This window comes from Carlito syrichta, unplaced genomic scaffold, assembly GCF_000164805.1.
Source record: "Carlito syrichta isolate Samal-C Ts95f unplaced genomic scaffold, Tarsius_syrichta-2.0.1 Scaffold154360, whole genome shotgun sequence".
Taxonomy (NCBI): Eukaryota; Metazoa; Chordata; class Mammalia; order Primates; family Tarsiidae; genus Carlito; species Carlito syrichta.
Window position 1 is genome coordinate 11,958 of NW_007098456.1, and position 14,997 is coordinate 26,954.

Consider the following 14,997-nt stretch of genomic DNA (forward strand, 5'->3'; position numbering starts at 1 on the left):
GGGGGGAGGCGCGGGCTGGCCCTGCCGCCCGGCCAGGGCAGGGCGCGGGCCTCAGGGCGCGCCGCCACCCGCTCCCGTCTCAGCAAGTCGGCAGGAACCCAGAGCAGATCTTGCCCGTTTCGCAGCGATCCCAGGGCAAAGTTCGCTGTGCGAAAATGCCAAATTCCTGAGTGCCACCTTGGTTTCTCGGCCTGAGAGTCTCAGTGTTTCATCCCCTGGCTAGGCTAACCCATGCTTGCCCCTCTTCCATGTGGACAGCAGTTGCTGAGCAGAAAGGAGGCTTTCTAATTGCTGAACTTAAAGCCCAACTGAACCTACTTCCAAAATTAATTTCCTGTTCATATGTCCGTAAGACTATAGAGATGCAAATCAGATAATGTTTTGATAATCAGCTAATCAGGACTTAATTTACTGCAGGAATAAATGCACTTCACGGGCCCTTTCATGTGTGTTCCCTAACACATTTTAACTGTGCAGAAATTCTGTACTTCATGGGATTAATGTGTCCCTCAATAGAGGCTTAATCACGGAAGAAAGGCATTATGCCCACAGAAGATGCCTCTTCTGGGCTTTTTGTTGCTTTCAAATGGCTCCATCGCTGACTGGCATACCCTTTCCAGGCAAGTTTTCTGAGTAGCAGCTGCCCAGTTCAGCTCAATCTTCTGAATGAAAATATATCCTGACAAGACACGCAGATGCTAGAAAGTTCTACGGAAAATCTGACAGACCCCAAGGTGTGAGTTTTCAAGTGAAGCTCAAATGAGACCATTACAAATGGGCCAGAGCAGAGGGGCGAGACAAGCGAGCTAAACACACCGCCCGTCCAGCCCCAGAGGCCATGCACAAAAGCGCCGCTGGGCACGGCTCTGCTCGCTCGCAGGCAGCATTGTTCCAAATGGCCTACCCGGCCACCTGGGCCCTGGGTGCATCTGCGGAAACCCGCTCACCTCCCCACATGCTCTCTGGTCGAGTCACTAGTGCGAGTCCCAGCCCACCTAGTGGTGGGGCGTGACCAAGTTTCAGGGGCTGTCAGGGCAGTGCTAACAGGGGACCAGTTTGCAGCCTGCTGCCAGTGGCGACCGGTCACTGCAGCCTCTGCAGCTTCCAAAAGTACTTCCACTAGCTCCAAATCCATTTGCTGCCACGACTTTTGCTGCAGTGGCCACTCAGCTTATAATGCTGGCAAAGTGGTCGCTTTCGCCAATGGCCTCGTCAGCAGCCACCACGATCCCCGGTCGCTTCTCAGTCGCCAGTCACGGAGCGGACACTCCTCGCTCCCGTGGTGACGGTGCAGCTTGGTGATTCTGAGGAGCCCCGTCCGGAGTCACAAACAAGGGCCACAGAAGCAAACCTGCTGCTGCCTGTCCTGCCCACGGTGTCCCTCGCGTCTTCCTCAGAGCTGCTCTCACTGTCAAGGGGACGCCCTGCAGCCTCTGGTGGAAAGGCCTCCAGGCCCAGCCCTTTCCGCCGCGGCAGCTGGGAGGCTGGGTGGGACGGGACGGGGAGCTGGTGCCCCTGTCGCGTCAGTGCCGTCTGCAAGGAGCCCCGGGCTCCGCGAGGCCCCAGAGCTGCTGGGCCATCTGAGGGCCCGGGGCCTGGGAGCATGGAGAGCCCTGGGTGGCACCAGGCTGCCTGCGGGATCCCAACGTGTGACAGTCCCAGAGGGGAGGGCAGGCACAGGGATCGGTGGTGTTTGGTTCTGCATCTCAAGGTTTCTGCAAACCAGACCTTCGGATGCAAGGGGAAACACCAGCAAAAGCCAACGTGCCACGTATGACTCAGGCTCAGCTGTCACCCTGGACAGTCCAGAGGCCCTCATCAGTGGCCAGTCAGCTGTTGCGAAGGCCAGGCGAGTGCCCCTCTGGAGAGGGACTGGGGCTGCAGACGGCTTTCACAAAGCCATGAAGGTATTTAGTGCTCTGTGTCGTTCTGTACGACATTTGCAAGATGGCTTTCAATCATCACGCCGGTCGTGACCACAGCAAGACAGCAAGACCTACCGTTAATGGCAGAAAACAGGAAGGGCTGTTCTAAAGCTGGGCAGAAAGCAGTATGCCGTTTTATGCCTATTTCCATCGCCTGTGCAAGGAGGCCTTTAAAAGTCTCCCTGGAAGTATTACTTTGGGGCTGCAAATGAGGTCCTGAAACGGTTAGAAAGGTCACCAAGACCGTCAACTCACATGTCCTCGACTGTAATGTCCTTGAGGATCTGGCAGTAGTCCACGTTCCAGACGGCCTGATCATCCCAGACCTTGGAGGCAAGAAGGACGGCTCCCAGGACGATCCTCTTCCAGTTAGTGGGGCAGATGTCGATCTCAGCGTAAGTCAGAAGCCTTTCTAAGTACACCTGCAAAAGCAAAGCACTGGTCAGGGGTGGCCGGGGATGCGGACGGTGCCTCTGAGTGCCAGAGTTCTGGTCCCACCGGGACACAAGTGCCTTGGATGCCTGTGTTCTGAGCAGAGGCTCCGTCGTCCCGGAGAGGCCACGGCCAGGCCCTGCTGCTCACTCTGCCCAGGGGCATGTCCAGCCCGTCTCTGGCCCGGGAAGGACTGATGTCGCGCCAGGGGCCCGCGAAGAGGCACTCTGCACCCACGCACGTGACGGCAGGGCAGGTCGGCAGGGACTGACCCGCTCCCGAGCAGAGTCCCGCCGCAGGCAAGGGGGCAGGCCCAGCTGGCCGTCAGCAGTCTGACAGGTGCGAGTGACACATGTAAAACCCACGTCGTGCTGAGCACACTCAGTCCTCTCCCAACGGTCGGCCTGTGCAGCCTGTGCAGGCTGCTGGAAGATCTGCTGGTTTAGGGCGCCTCCCAGCGGCCGCCTGCAGGACAGCATGCCGGGCGCGGGTCTGCAGGGCCGTGTTGCGGCACGACAGTCCTTCCACAGCCACGTTCTTCACATCTCCAGGGTCACTTCCCGGAAGCTCACCTCCTGGGCAACAGAATCTGTCATGCCGCCAGCTCAGTTGGCTTCAAGGCGGCACCAGCTGCCAGTCTCTCATATATCCCTGAGAGAACCCCAGGCCTGCCAAGCGGTTTATAGGACAGGCCCATGAATTACTGCACACGTGCCGAGCATCTGTCCTGCTGAGAATCGGGCGAGGCCAGCCGCTGGGTGAAGGCTCAGAGGCGGCCGGGGCTTCCAGCTGCCTCCAAGGGCTCTGTGGAAGGACATGTGCACGCGCTATCTGAGCCTCTCATAAAGACAAAAAGAAAAAGCGCAGTTGAAGGAAGTTCATTCACTGCCTGAAGGTCATCGGCTGGCAGCTCAGATCTGTCAATGTTTCCCAAACGCAACTGTGTTTTCTTTCTTTCTTTCTTTTTTGGGTTGGAGTCTTGCTCCATCACCCAGACTGGAGTGCAGTGGCACGCTCCCAGCCACCGCAGCCTCAACCCGCTGGACTCCAGTGATCCTTCCGCCTCAGCCTTCTAAGTAGCCGGAACTAAAGGCGCACACCACCACACCCGGCTAATTTGTTTGATTTATTGTAGAGATGAGGTCTCGCCAAGTTGCCCAGGCGGGTCTTGAACCCGGGGGCTCAGGCAATCCTCTTGCCTCAGCCGCCCAAGGTGCTGGGATGACAGGCTAAGCCACCGAGCCCGGCCTCATCTGTTTTCAAAAACAAATGGTGTCAAGATGCCCTGTTCTTCAAGAGATTCTGCTCCCTTCCCCGCTCTGCACTCCCCAGCACCTTGGAGGCGAACCTCCCTCCCTGAGACGACACGCAGTGGCAGCTCCTCGGTTCTGGCTCTGTAGCCCTGAGAAGCCGTGACATGCAGATGCTCCGGCACCACGTATCCCTTGTCTGCCCGAGAGGTCCTTCCCCACTGCAGCCAACTGCTGCCTCAGTGCAGCTGAGCACGTCCACGTCTGCAGAACGCTCTCCCTCTCGGCCAAGGCTTCCCCCCACAACGTGTTTCCTTTGTTCCCATCCTACCCCCACAGCTCCTGGACGCTCCCTCGCGCTCACAGTGCCGGCCCCAGGGCTAGCTGCTCACCTCTGTCTCTGCTTGGCCCAGGCCTCTGCCCCGGCCCCCTCCTGCCAAAGTCCAGGCAAACCAGAGCTCTTCTCGCCAGGGCTTCCTGACACCGCCTGGGGCACTGCCATCCACCTGGGTGCCTGCTCCAGTCTTGCTGGCCATCTGCTTCTGACTCTGGGCCGCCATGGTCACTGTTTACCCACATCGGCCTCCCAGCTTTCCAGCCCTCTTCCCTGCCTCCCCAAAACTGTCAGCAAAACCTCTCCAGTCACGAGCACACTCCCCTTGCCCATCTGCCACAGCTATCCTGCCAGCCTCGGGTAAGAACTCAGCTTCGCAGGCCAAGGCCCCGCACGCCCAGCACTGCCCGCATGCCTCCCCTACTCCGTTTTTTCCTCACCCCTCGCCTGACCACACTGGCCACCTGCAGCTCCCCGAACACACATGTGACATGTTCGTGACCCAGCCTTGGCACGTGCCCCACTGTTTGCCCTCCTGGCCTGGGCCAGGTTGCCATGCCAAGGTTCCCTTTCTAGAGAGGCTCTTCCTGACTGTTCTAAGGAGAGAGCCCTCTGTGCACCCTGTATCCCTTTGCCCTATTCGATCTCTTGGCATTGACCTCTACCTGGGAAAACGTCTTCCTTGCTAGACACGAGCTCCTCAGACAAGAGCCTTGCTCCTTTGCCCTCTCCCTGCCAGCACCCAGAACACTGGCACACGTGGGCACCCAGGGGCTAGCCAGGAAGGAGCAACTCCACAGCTCTCAGTGCCGCCACAGCCCCCTGACCGACCGCCTCCTCTGCTTACCCGCTCCTGGGGCTCCTTCCCGTCCAGCCCTTCCTCTGGGACTCGTCCCTTAAATGCTGACAGTCTTTACAGCTCTAGCTTCTGTCCACCTGTTTGCTCTTTGAAGGAGTGGGGTCTCACTGTGTTACCTGGGCTGAACTTGGACTCGGCGCTAGTGCCCCCGCCTCAGCCTCCCAGGCAGCTGGGCCTCTCGCTGCTCCCGACCAGCTCCGCTCTCCAGTCCTTACCTTGAGAGTCCGACCCCAGGCCCCTAGCCCACACGATGGCTGGCCACCGCCGCGGGCACAGTGAGCTCCCCTCCCACCAGCATTCCTCTCGCCTGCCTCTGCGTGTGGAGTGCCACTGCTGCCTCCCGCGAGCAAGCCTGGGTCAGCGCCCGTGCCCACCGAAGCCTCCTCTCCCGAGGCCACGGCTGCCACGGAGCAGGTCTGGACCTGACCTGCATGCCACTTCCCTCCAGGGGCTCGCTGCGGGGGGCAGCACACCGACGCCAACTGCTCGAACAGGACTTGCCGTTCGAAACGCCAAGGTCCTCCCACAGAGGTTCGGCATGGCTGACGTGGAGGCAAGCCTGCAGCCACAGCTAGGCAGGCCGGCCCGCTCAGCCCTCCGGCATGCGCGGCTGCTGCACGCCCCCGGCAACTGCACGACCGGCACGAGAAGTCAGCAGGGAGGGATGAGTGCCCGTCACCCAAGAACCACTTGAGGGCAGAGGCTCTCAGTCACGACACGCGTCAGGACTGCTGGGCCGGGCCTTGGCCTGCACTGGAGCCGGCCGCCGCCTGTGGCCGGGTGGTCTTGCTCCTGCGCCCGCCCCACCCCGGGGTGTGCAGGGAGACGCCACAGGTCTGTCTTGCTGCCTTCAGGGCAGCTGTCGTGGGAAGAGAGCACCAGCTCCACTTAAGCCAGGCAGCCACTGAACACGAACTTGCGCGTGGACTTTCTCTTGAAAGGTTCCCCGAATGTTCTGAGGGAAATTTCAGGAACCTACTCTTGCTTGAAAAGCAGGACTACACGCGGTGTACAAGACCTACTTTGAAGGACGTTCTAGAAATAAGAAACATCTTACCAAAGTTACGATTGCACATTCAGCTGTGAGCTGGGCGGCGCTGAAAAGGGTGCGCACAAATCTGTAAATAAACTTGTGCTCCGGGTCGTGCTGAAAGTATTCCTCTGGAACCTTTTCGCGCTGAAAGAAGAAAATGCAGTGCAAAGGTCCACTGGAGGAAAATGTGTGCAAACTCTTAGGACGGCAGTCTGTACGCTTGGGCTCATGCATCCCTTCACTTTGATGGGGCGACACATCTTTTAGTCTTAAAACCTAAAGTGGGATCTGAAAGCACTGCAGTGACTCAAGTCTCGTCGCCATCTATTAAAGAAAAGCATAGGCCCGTGTCAGGCGAGAGTGGCGCATTCAGGGTGGTACGGCTTTAGACGGGCCCATGCTCGGGAAGCCTCCATGCCCCTCACCAGAACTCCACTGAGACGCCAGCTACCTTCAGGCTCAGAAGCCGCCATGATCATGCCACGCTTCTCTGCAGGGAGCTTAAAGAAACACTGTCAGCTTCCTGTGACCACAGGCTCCTCGGCTGCACTGCATCTCTGGCCACATGTGACCATCATGTGACTGAGAAAGTGACTTTTTACAATTTTACGCCACTTTAGCTGATTTGTTTTCCAATTCCCTTCCTGGAGACTGCATTTATTTGTTAGGACTATTGACAAATATTTATATCGTTTGATGCTGCTGAAAAGGATCTGTTCAAAAGCGATAGTTGCTGTTCTTTGGAGAGTACGTGTGCTCACCTCAGCCCTCTCAGTAACGCTGCAAGTCAGTGCTGACTCCAGCTGTGTGGGGGAGAAGGTTTGAGGGGAAGGAAATTTTGACTTCAGCTCAAAATAAACCCGACGCTATGACAGAAAAATACAACCTAAAGAAAGCAACACTTACCGTAAGTGGATGTGATCTCTCATCAAAAATATCCAGGGACCTATTTGCATCTCTGTAAGATAAGAATGTGCATTGAAGAAATTAATTCAGGAGCTATGAACGTCTTAGCTTTGCTGGCAGCTAGGGCGGTGGGTGTCTGTTACCCGGTGGACACTCTCACAAACTCCTCTCCTGGATCTGGCCTCAGGGATTCCTCAAACGTCAAGTCCTGTGCTATGCAGTCTTTGCTCAACGGCCAGTCAGAACCGCTGTGAGTACTGACCCTCCCCAGCAGGCAGAGGTTGCAAACCAATGCACCTTCACCCCCCAGCCTTACACGTGGGAGACAAACCCTTCGCAAAGTAGCCAGGCTGGCAACGGGGTCCCAGGCTTTTCCCTCTCCTGGTTCTCTGTATTATGATCTTACTGTGGTTTGCCTGAGTCACCAGAGTTTTCTAATTGTTTTGCTTTGTTCTAAAAGAAACCAGTCTCTGATGAACTTTAGCAGTCTGTACAACTAAGGCTGGGTGTGGTGGCTCTCACGCCTGCAATCCCAGCAGTCTGGGAGGCGTGGAGGCCAGAGGATTGCCTGAGCCTGCAGGGTCGAGGCCAGTCTGGGCAACTTGGTGAGACCTCGTCCCTACAACAAATAAGAAAATCAGCCAGGTGTGGTGGCACACGCCTAGTTCCAGCGACTTGCAAGGCTGAAATAAAGGCCCGTCTGAGCCCAGTAGGTCGAGGCCATGGCGGCCGCTAGCATGTCACTCCACTCCAGCCTTGGCGACAGAATGAGACACCAACTCAAAAAGAAAATAAAAAGAAAGTACAACCATCTTTCTTAAAAAATGAATGAAATGACCCTATCACTTCAAGGAAAATAACAAGTGTTTGTTGCTAATGATAAAATTCAAGCTAAAATCCAGGACTTTGGAAACATGTACCTTCTACAGTGAGCTTAACAGCTTCTCAATACTTACTTTTTTTTGAGTTGGGGTTTCACTCTGTCACCCAGGCTGGAGTATGGTAACACATTCACAGCTCACTGCAGGCTTGACCTCCTGGACTCAAGCGATTCACCTGCCTCAGCCTCCCAAGTTGCGGGGACAACAGGTACACGCCATGTACGGCTAGTTTATTTTACTTTTTGAGGAGACAGGGTCTCACTGTGTAGCCCAGACTGGTCTCAAGCAATCCTCCTGTCTCAGCCTCCCAAAGTGCTGGAATTACATGTATGAGCCACCGCCCCGGCCACCACCAGTCTTATAAAAGGTCTCTAAGTATTGAGGCTGAGCAAGGTGGCTCATACCTGTAATCCCAGCTACTTGGGAGGCTGAGGCGGAAGGATCGCCTAAGCCCAGGAGGCTGAGGCTGTGATAAGCTGTGATCATGTCACTGCAGTCCAGGATGGGTGACAGAGTGAGACCTCGACTCAAAAAAAAAAAAATACTAGTGGTGATGATACTTAACAAAAGCGAGCTGTTGATACTATAAGGAAAAGGGAATTAGTATTTTATAAAAACCAATAATATAATAAAAGTAAGGGGGAAAGATCCACTTATTGTGCAAGACGGGTCAGTGAGTATCGATGTAACATTGACATGTGAAATTCCATTATAACTAATTAAGGACCTAACACTTGTGGAGTTCTGGTGTGGTATTAAAGAATACCCATAATTACCTGAAAGCTTTAAAAACGTATTTTTTTCAACTATATACCTGCATGAGGCCAGGTCATCTTTTTATTGCTTCTTTTCAAAACAAATCGCAAAGACAGAGATGAGAATCCAGCTGTCTTCTCTTACGCCCGACATTAGAGAGTTGCAAAAGCATAAACAGATAACACGCTTTTGACTCAACTTTTTTGTTTTGGAAAAGAGGTTCTTTTCATAGAAAACATTATTTCTGTTAACAATACGATTCTCAGCCAGGGACATTTTTTGTTGTCACAGCCTCAGGGGAGGCTGCTACTGGCATCCAGTGGGGAGAGACCATCCATGCTGCTAAACAGCCTGCAATGCACAGTTCAGCCTCAAAACAGAATTGCCACAGAAAATCAGCAGTGCCAAGGTTGCGAAACCCAAGCTGAACTAAACATAAATTTATTTTTTTTAATCCTCTGTACAGTTAGAGTCAACATAATCGATGTAAACAAATACTCTCTGGGACCCTCAATAACTTAAGAGCGAAGAGAGTCTCAAGGACCAAAAAATACCAGAAATGTCACGTTAATATGTAACAGGCACTGTGCAGCTTATGCTGTCTATAATCAGGACCTAACACTAAACTTGATATCATGCAAAGTAATTAGCTGGAATAAAAAGACAGGTTTTAAAAGAGCTCACCTGTTCTTTATGTGGTAATATATTGCTAAGGTCACACTGTGGAAGGAAAAAAAAAATGTAACAACTGGTTTTATCATTTGCTGGCCTGAAGACGCTTTTTTAAAAGGGGAGTCGGGGAGCCCTCCCAGTGGCCCTGAAGCCCTTCCGTTCAGAATAGCACCACTGGGGCACTTTCCCCTTGTTTTAGCTCTTCAGCTTCTAGCAAAAACAGGAGAACCAACATGTGAGGACATACACTGTCAGGAGACACGTTTCTGCTGATTATTATGCTATACAAGTAATTGGACATTTTCCTTGTCATTTGTTCTTCCAACCCATAGAACCTTTCATCCTATGCAAGTTACATCCACTCGCTCAAATGCTTAGGTTTAAGCCGTGGCTTATTTTTCACTTTTAAGGTGCTAGTTCCTGCATTTGAGTAGATTTAGTCCACTATCACCTACCCACCCATTTTTCATTATTTCCCAGAAAGCAAATAATGAAAGTGCTTTATGCCGGATAACATCATTTAAAGCTACTTTTGTATAATTGTTAGCAGAAAGTGTGTCAGTAAACATAAGGGCACACAAAGTCAAAGACAGGTGTAGCCATGCTGGAATCAGCAACGCTACAAAGCAGCAGGACCCAACCCAGCGCGGTCCTCGCGGCAGGCGCCTCCCCTGCCCGCAGTTTGACGAACGGATACACCTCTCCGGATGCTGCTACTGCACGCCCAGGCCACCCCCAGATCCGCGCACTGGAACAGGGGCTTCTGGCAGATGAGCTAGAGGCTTCCATTTGCCCTCAGTGTCTACTGAGGCTCAAAGGAATTGCGGGAAGGCAAATCTGAATTTGAGAAGTAGGCCCAAACAATATTAGCCTGCTTTAAAAGCTGGTAGCATTGTTAGCATTTAAGATGGATACTTCTATAGTGCTTCAAACAGTTTCATCTCCAGGTTGGTTTAAAAAAAAAATCACAGAATTTGAAATGACGTGCGGAAAAGAGCCATCAAACCCTACACGACATTTAACCCAACACCCATTTTACATATAAGGGAACCAAGGTTTGCAGTGGACTTGCCCAAGGCCCCACCATAAAGAAGCAGTTTGTCCTCGGACACTCGGGTTAAGCAGTGGTTCCCAGACTTTGCTGCACCCTGGAATCAACAAGGAACTCTGAAAGCCACCTAGCTTCCAACTGGAGACATTCTGATGGAAATTGGCACCGGGTTTGGCTTTGGGCATCAGGTTGTTTATAAAATTCCCCAGGTGGCCCCAATGCAGCCAAGTCTGGGGAGTCTTTTATTCATGTAATTATGCCTCACTTCCTTCCCCATTTTCCCAAAGGCTTGTGGTGCCTGGACACAGAGGGAAGGAGAAGGGGGGAAGACGCATGCATCTGCAGACATAGGTCTTGGGAAAAGCGGCATAAGTGATTCTAACGTGGCTCACTCACCCTACTGAGAACAATGTACTCCTCGCCCACGACAAACATTTTCTGACGGCTTCTCAAAAGTCAGTTTGCCCTATTCCTTCGCTCAGTAAGCTTTATTTCACCAATAGTCAATATACCAAATGATCATTTCTCAAACTTCACAAGAGCAAATTAAAACTTACTGGATTTCCAAAAGTAGACTTGTAAAAATAACACTAGCTCGGGAAAAAAAAGTGTGAACTCTACACATTTGAGCAAGGTCAATTTTTAAAACTACTTCTGGAGTGTCTACTAAAACATCATAATCTTTTAAGTTCTAAATCTGCGGGGACTCTAGCAAAGCAGAGTGGTTTTTTACTCAAGGGTCCTGGGCCTTGGCTGAACACGGACATTTGGTGATTGTTTGGTAAGTGCCAGAGTCGGGATCCAGTTTTTGCTGAGACACAATTTGATCTCAACTACTGTCCCTGGGAGAGGGGAGTGACATTATTATGAGTGCAAACTTGAAGAAGATACTGATCGTAGAATTAGCTAAAAAAAAAAGTGAGTACATTAGAAACAAAATTAGGTGTATAGGCTAGTTATAATTTCACACTGAAAAATAAAGGGAGGGATAAGGACATTAATATCCGAATACAGCACATCCCAAACTATCTTGAAAATCAACGCATAATCCAAAGAGAGATCAATAACACTCCCCAGACAGCCCACTGGAGCTGGCCAGACAGCCCACTGGAGCTGGTCTGCTGCCGTAGCGTCTCAAACAGACTCGAGAAGTTCCGCTCGGGTACTCTGCGCCCACGCCTCCAACCGGGGCCTGTGGGCATGGCACTGGGGAAGTGTCGCGCAGAGTGCTGCGGTGCCCGCAGAGGACAAACTGCTCCTTCTCCCTGGAGGAGCTTCCGAGCGGCATGCATGGTTTCAGGCCACGGCTGAAACGCCTAAGGAACTAATTTTTTCCAGAAAGGTCCAAGAAGCAGCCCCTCTCCTCAGTATGTTCAACCCTGCACGAACACAAGTGCATCAAATCAACGGCTGCGCTCCTGGGACTGTGGATCTGCTAGCGGGCTCTCCCTTCCCCCAGGCAGTGTGAGAGTAAAATGGAGGCTGGAACTTGGTTGAGGTCCTTGGAAGCAAGACGCAGTGGACACACTTTCTTAAGCTGAGGGCTGAGAAGAACACCCACCGGCTGGAGTCACCGAGGATGGAGGGAGGCGCTCAGCTCGGGTCTGTCGCTCGGCTGGGGCAGCCCAGTCATACTCACCATTTGACTGTGGTTCTCAGATGAGGCTGGCTGACTGTGCTGTCATCGAGAAATATTGTTGAGCACGAGCTATACTTTTTAGTGAGATGCCCTGGAGACACCTGAAGTGGGAGGGGGATGGAAGAAATGTCACAGGAGGTCTGGCCTACAAAAGCGTGGCTTTCCTCGGTTGCAACGTCAAGCGGTACAGCACTAAGAAATCTCACGCTCCGGGAGCTGCTGGAGTGGGCGTCCCGCGCAGCCCGAGGGAAACCCGCAGGGCGCTAAACTCCCAGATGTGTGCGTAACGAATTATAGTGGCTGCTCCTGACAGGGAACTGATCGTCCGTCACCCCTGGCAAGTGGCTACTAGGAGCACCTCTTATAAGTAATGTGAAAGGTTTAAAATACGAGTTCAGTGCGCTTTCTTAAGCAATACCAAGCAGCTGAGATTTCCTGCTTCTGTGACTCAGTGACTATAGTATGACGCAATGCCTTTCGTCATACCGGCACAAGAAGTGTTTTACTGCAGTCAACAGAAGCCAAATGCTGCCTCCACTCCCCGGCTGACACTGCAGGCATCAGTTCAGGAGACAACGAGTGTGCCGGCATCCGTGGCTCTGAGAGTCAGGGCTGCTGGACTGCACTGGCGAGGGCCTCAAGTGTCCCCAGGCCTGTTTATGTGCAGGATAAGAAGAGCATCACCTTCCAGATTCTCTCACAGTCAAAAACAGACAACGAAACAACTTCAGGAATTCAACACTCCGTGACTCACGAGACCCCAGAGAACACTTCCCACCCGTTGCCAAAGGTTGCGGCTCCGAGCCAGGGGCTAGGTGACGCGTGCCCTGGCCCTCTCCTGCCTGGCTCAAGCCACACCCTGCCTGGACTGCCTTCTTCCTGCCCCCTGTCCCGGCGAGCCTGGCCCGTCTGCCGCCCGGGACGCTGCGCAGAGCGCCGCCCTTGTGTAGGCTCAGGCTCACCCACCACCTGTGGCATAACACCAGTCGCCTGCCCAGGCCCCCTCCTCACAATCCCGGCGAAGGGAGGGCTCTTCCTCTCCTGTCTCCGCACCTTGTGGGACAGACAGGGGAGTGCAACAAGCATGCGGCAAATTCAAATCAATCACGATTCGGAAGGTAAATCTTACCAGATGCAAATTAGTGAGCTTTTCTCTGCAGTGGTTTTGGAGAGGCCACAAGGAACCCTTTGAGCCCTCTAGAATATAAACTATCTTTAAAACACTTTAGAAGTATCCATTTATTTGCGAAGAGTGCAACAGTCAAATACTGAAACAGCCTAGGCTATGTTAAGACAGTTCTCTTCCTTAAAAATGAGGCCAATAACCAAATTCCAGTCACTGAATGGCTGAAAGTAACCCCAGCACTCTTTAAAACCACAGAATGCCAATGTTGCTGACGTTTCAAAAACTCATTCAGATGAGCCTTCCTTCCTCCTACTAGGAGAGTTGTCACCGTGTTGTCATACTCCTCCACCCATCCCCACCAGCACGTGGAGTCAGGGCAGGGGAAGGCCCAGCTGCCGCTTCTCAAGGGGTCCAGCATTGAAAAGCTGCCAGAGCCAAGTATCAGAAGTATCCCTACAGTCTAAGGCCATTTTGCTTGCCTCCGAGGTTTTTACTGCAAAGTCACATTTCCTATAAACAAAAAGTTCCAGATGTTACATTTTTGAAAAGTATTACGACTTGAAGGATCAAACTCTCCTTCCAGGTGGAAAGGGCTGAGCTAAACCTAAGCTCTTCCATGTTTCCTAAGCTGTCCAGCTGCTGGTTACACATTCATCATCCTACGTGTGAGTTAATGTGTGTACGGTTACTGTCTCAAACACAGCGTGAAAAATAAAAATGGACTCATTCAACTCTTTTCATTCAAAGTGGAAGAAGGCATCTTCTAAGGTCACTCCTGTTGTGGTTGACAGGGTCCATACCCCACTTAGCAGGGTCAATTCTGACGAACATGGAGAAAATGCCCCAAAACACAGATCAGTAGGAAGAACTGAGGCGAGACTTTCCTTATCTCCTTCACTTGACATTTTCTGCCACGAATGTATCTTGGCTTGTCTTTGAAGATGCTAGTGCTACAATATTTAGCACTCTGAATCAGAGTGCTACAGGGACTCATGAGTGGTCAGCAGCATACGGCGTACTAGCTAGACCTGGCTGGAGAAACAGCAGCCGCTCTCCCATCTCAACTACTGTCTAATGACAGAGGAGTCATTCATTCCAGGAAATGGTCATTTTTTGCTTTTTTTCTTTTTATCCTCCTGCCAGGTCATGCCCAAATTTCAAGATGGCCAGAAAAGGCGAATGCAAAAACTCTGCTAACCAGTACACACACAGCAGGGGACACACCAACTACTCAAATATTTCATTATCAAGAGCATCCTATGTCTCTTGAGACCACGGGATGGCAGAATTAAGTCTCCGAGTAAAGAAACTATAGGTGTCAACAGTTAACTTTTCCCTCATCCTGCTGGAAAACTCAACAACTGTCCTTTATGGCTAAAGTCTTACCATGGCTGTCTCATAACCTTAACTTAAAATATACTGATAAACATAAGGACATAAAATGCAAATACTAAAAAAAAAAAAAAAAAAAATCAAAGAGCAAAAACACTACAGACAGGTTCACAGATATTCCGGGTAGTCAAAAAATCGGGACAAAGAACATTGTCTTCATTCAGTCAGTGCAAATGACAGAGTACGAAAGCTGACAATCTTTAACAAGAAGGAAAAGGGTGTTCCATGGACTTAAGGCCTCCCAGCAAGACCAGAAAATCATCAAACCTGGTGGTCTAGTAAGTCACAGCCTCACTCACCGTCAGGGGCCAAGTACCTTGCGGAACCCTGACCCACTGCTGACTCTTCCCACCGTGCCGACGGCCTCCGTTTTTTTTCCACCCATAAAGACTACAAGCGAAGACCACTTCTCTCTCCTTGCTTGCAAGACAAGTTGTAGGTATGTTTTCTAAGCTTTAATGACTTTAATCAAGCACTGCTAACACTTTTTGTATGTATGGAAACAGCCCCATCCATGTTGCAGAGTAAAGGAGTAACATCACAGGGTGCAGAGTTTAGCAGAATTCTTAAGCAGGGCCTTTGCAGAAACGTGTCATGTGCTGCTGACAGATATATAATGTCATCGATTATACTGAATTTAAACTTAGATTTACACTTTAAAAATCGGTTCTAAGCCGGGCTCGGTGGCTCAGCCTGTAATCCCGCACCTTGGGAGGCTGAGGTGAGGGGATTGCCTGAGCC

At 51.8% G+C, this 14,997-nt stretch overlaps 1 protein-coding gene across 1 annotated transcript in view; it reads right to left on the minus strand.

Annotated features, from left to right (window-relative positions):
• Positions 1 to 2,176: 2,176 nt before the first annotated feature.
• Positions 2,177 to 14,997, minus strand: part of LOC103252294 (cyclin-Y-like protein 1) — a 29,035-nt gene continuing 16,214 nt past the window's right edge. The window contains exons 7-11 of the mRNA XM_021709030.1: positions 11,739 to 11,839; positions 9,061 to 9,096; positions 6,740 to 6,791; positions 5,858 to 5,977; positions 2,177 to 2,347 (exon numbers count right to left, since the gene is read on the minus strand). Of these exons, the coding sequence (XP_021564705.1) occupies positions 2,177 to 2,347; positions 5,858 to 5,977; positions 6,740 to 6,791; positions 9,061 to 9,096; positions 11,739 to 11,839 (480 nt within the window). The remainder of the gene's footprint in view (positions 2,348 to 5,857; positions 5,978 to 6,739; positions 6,792 to 9,060; positions 9,097 to 11,738; positions 11,840 to 14,997) is intronic.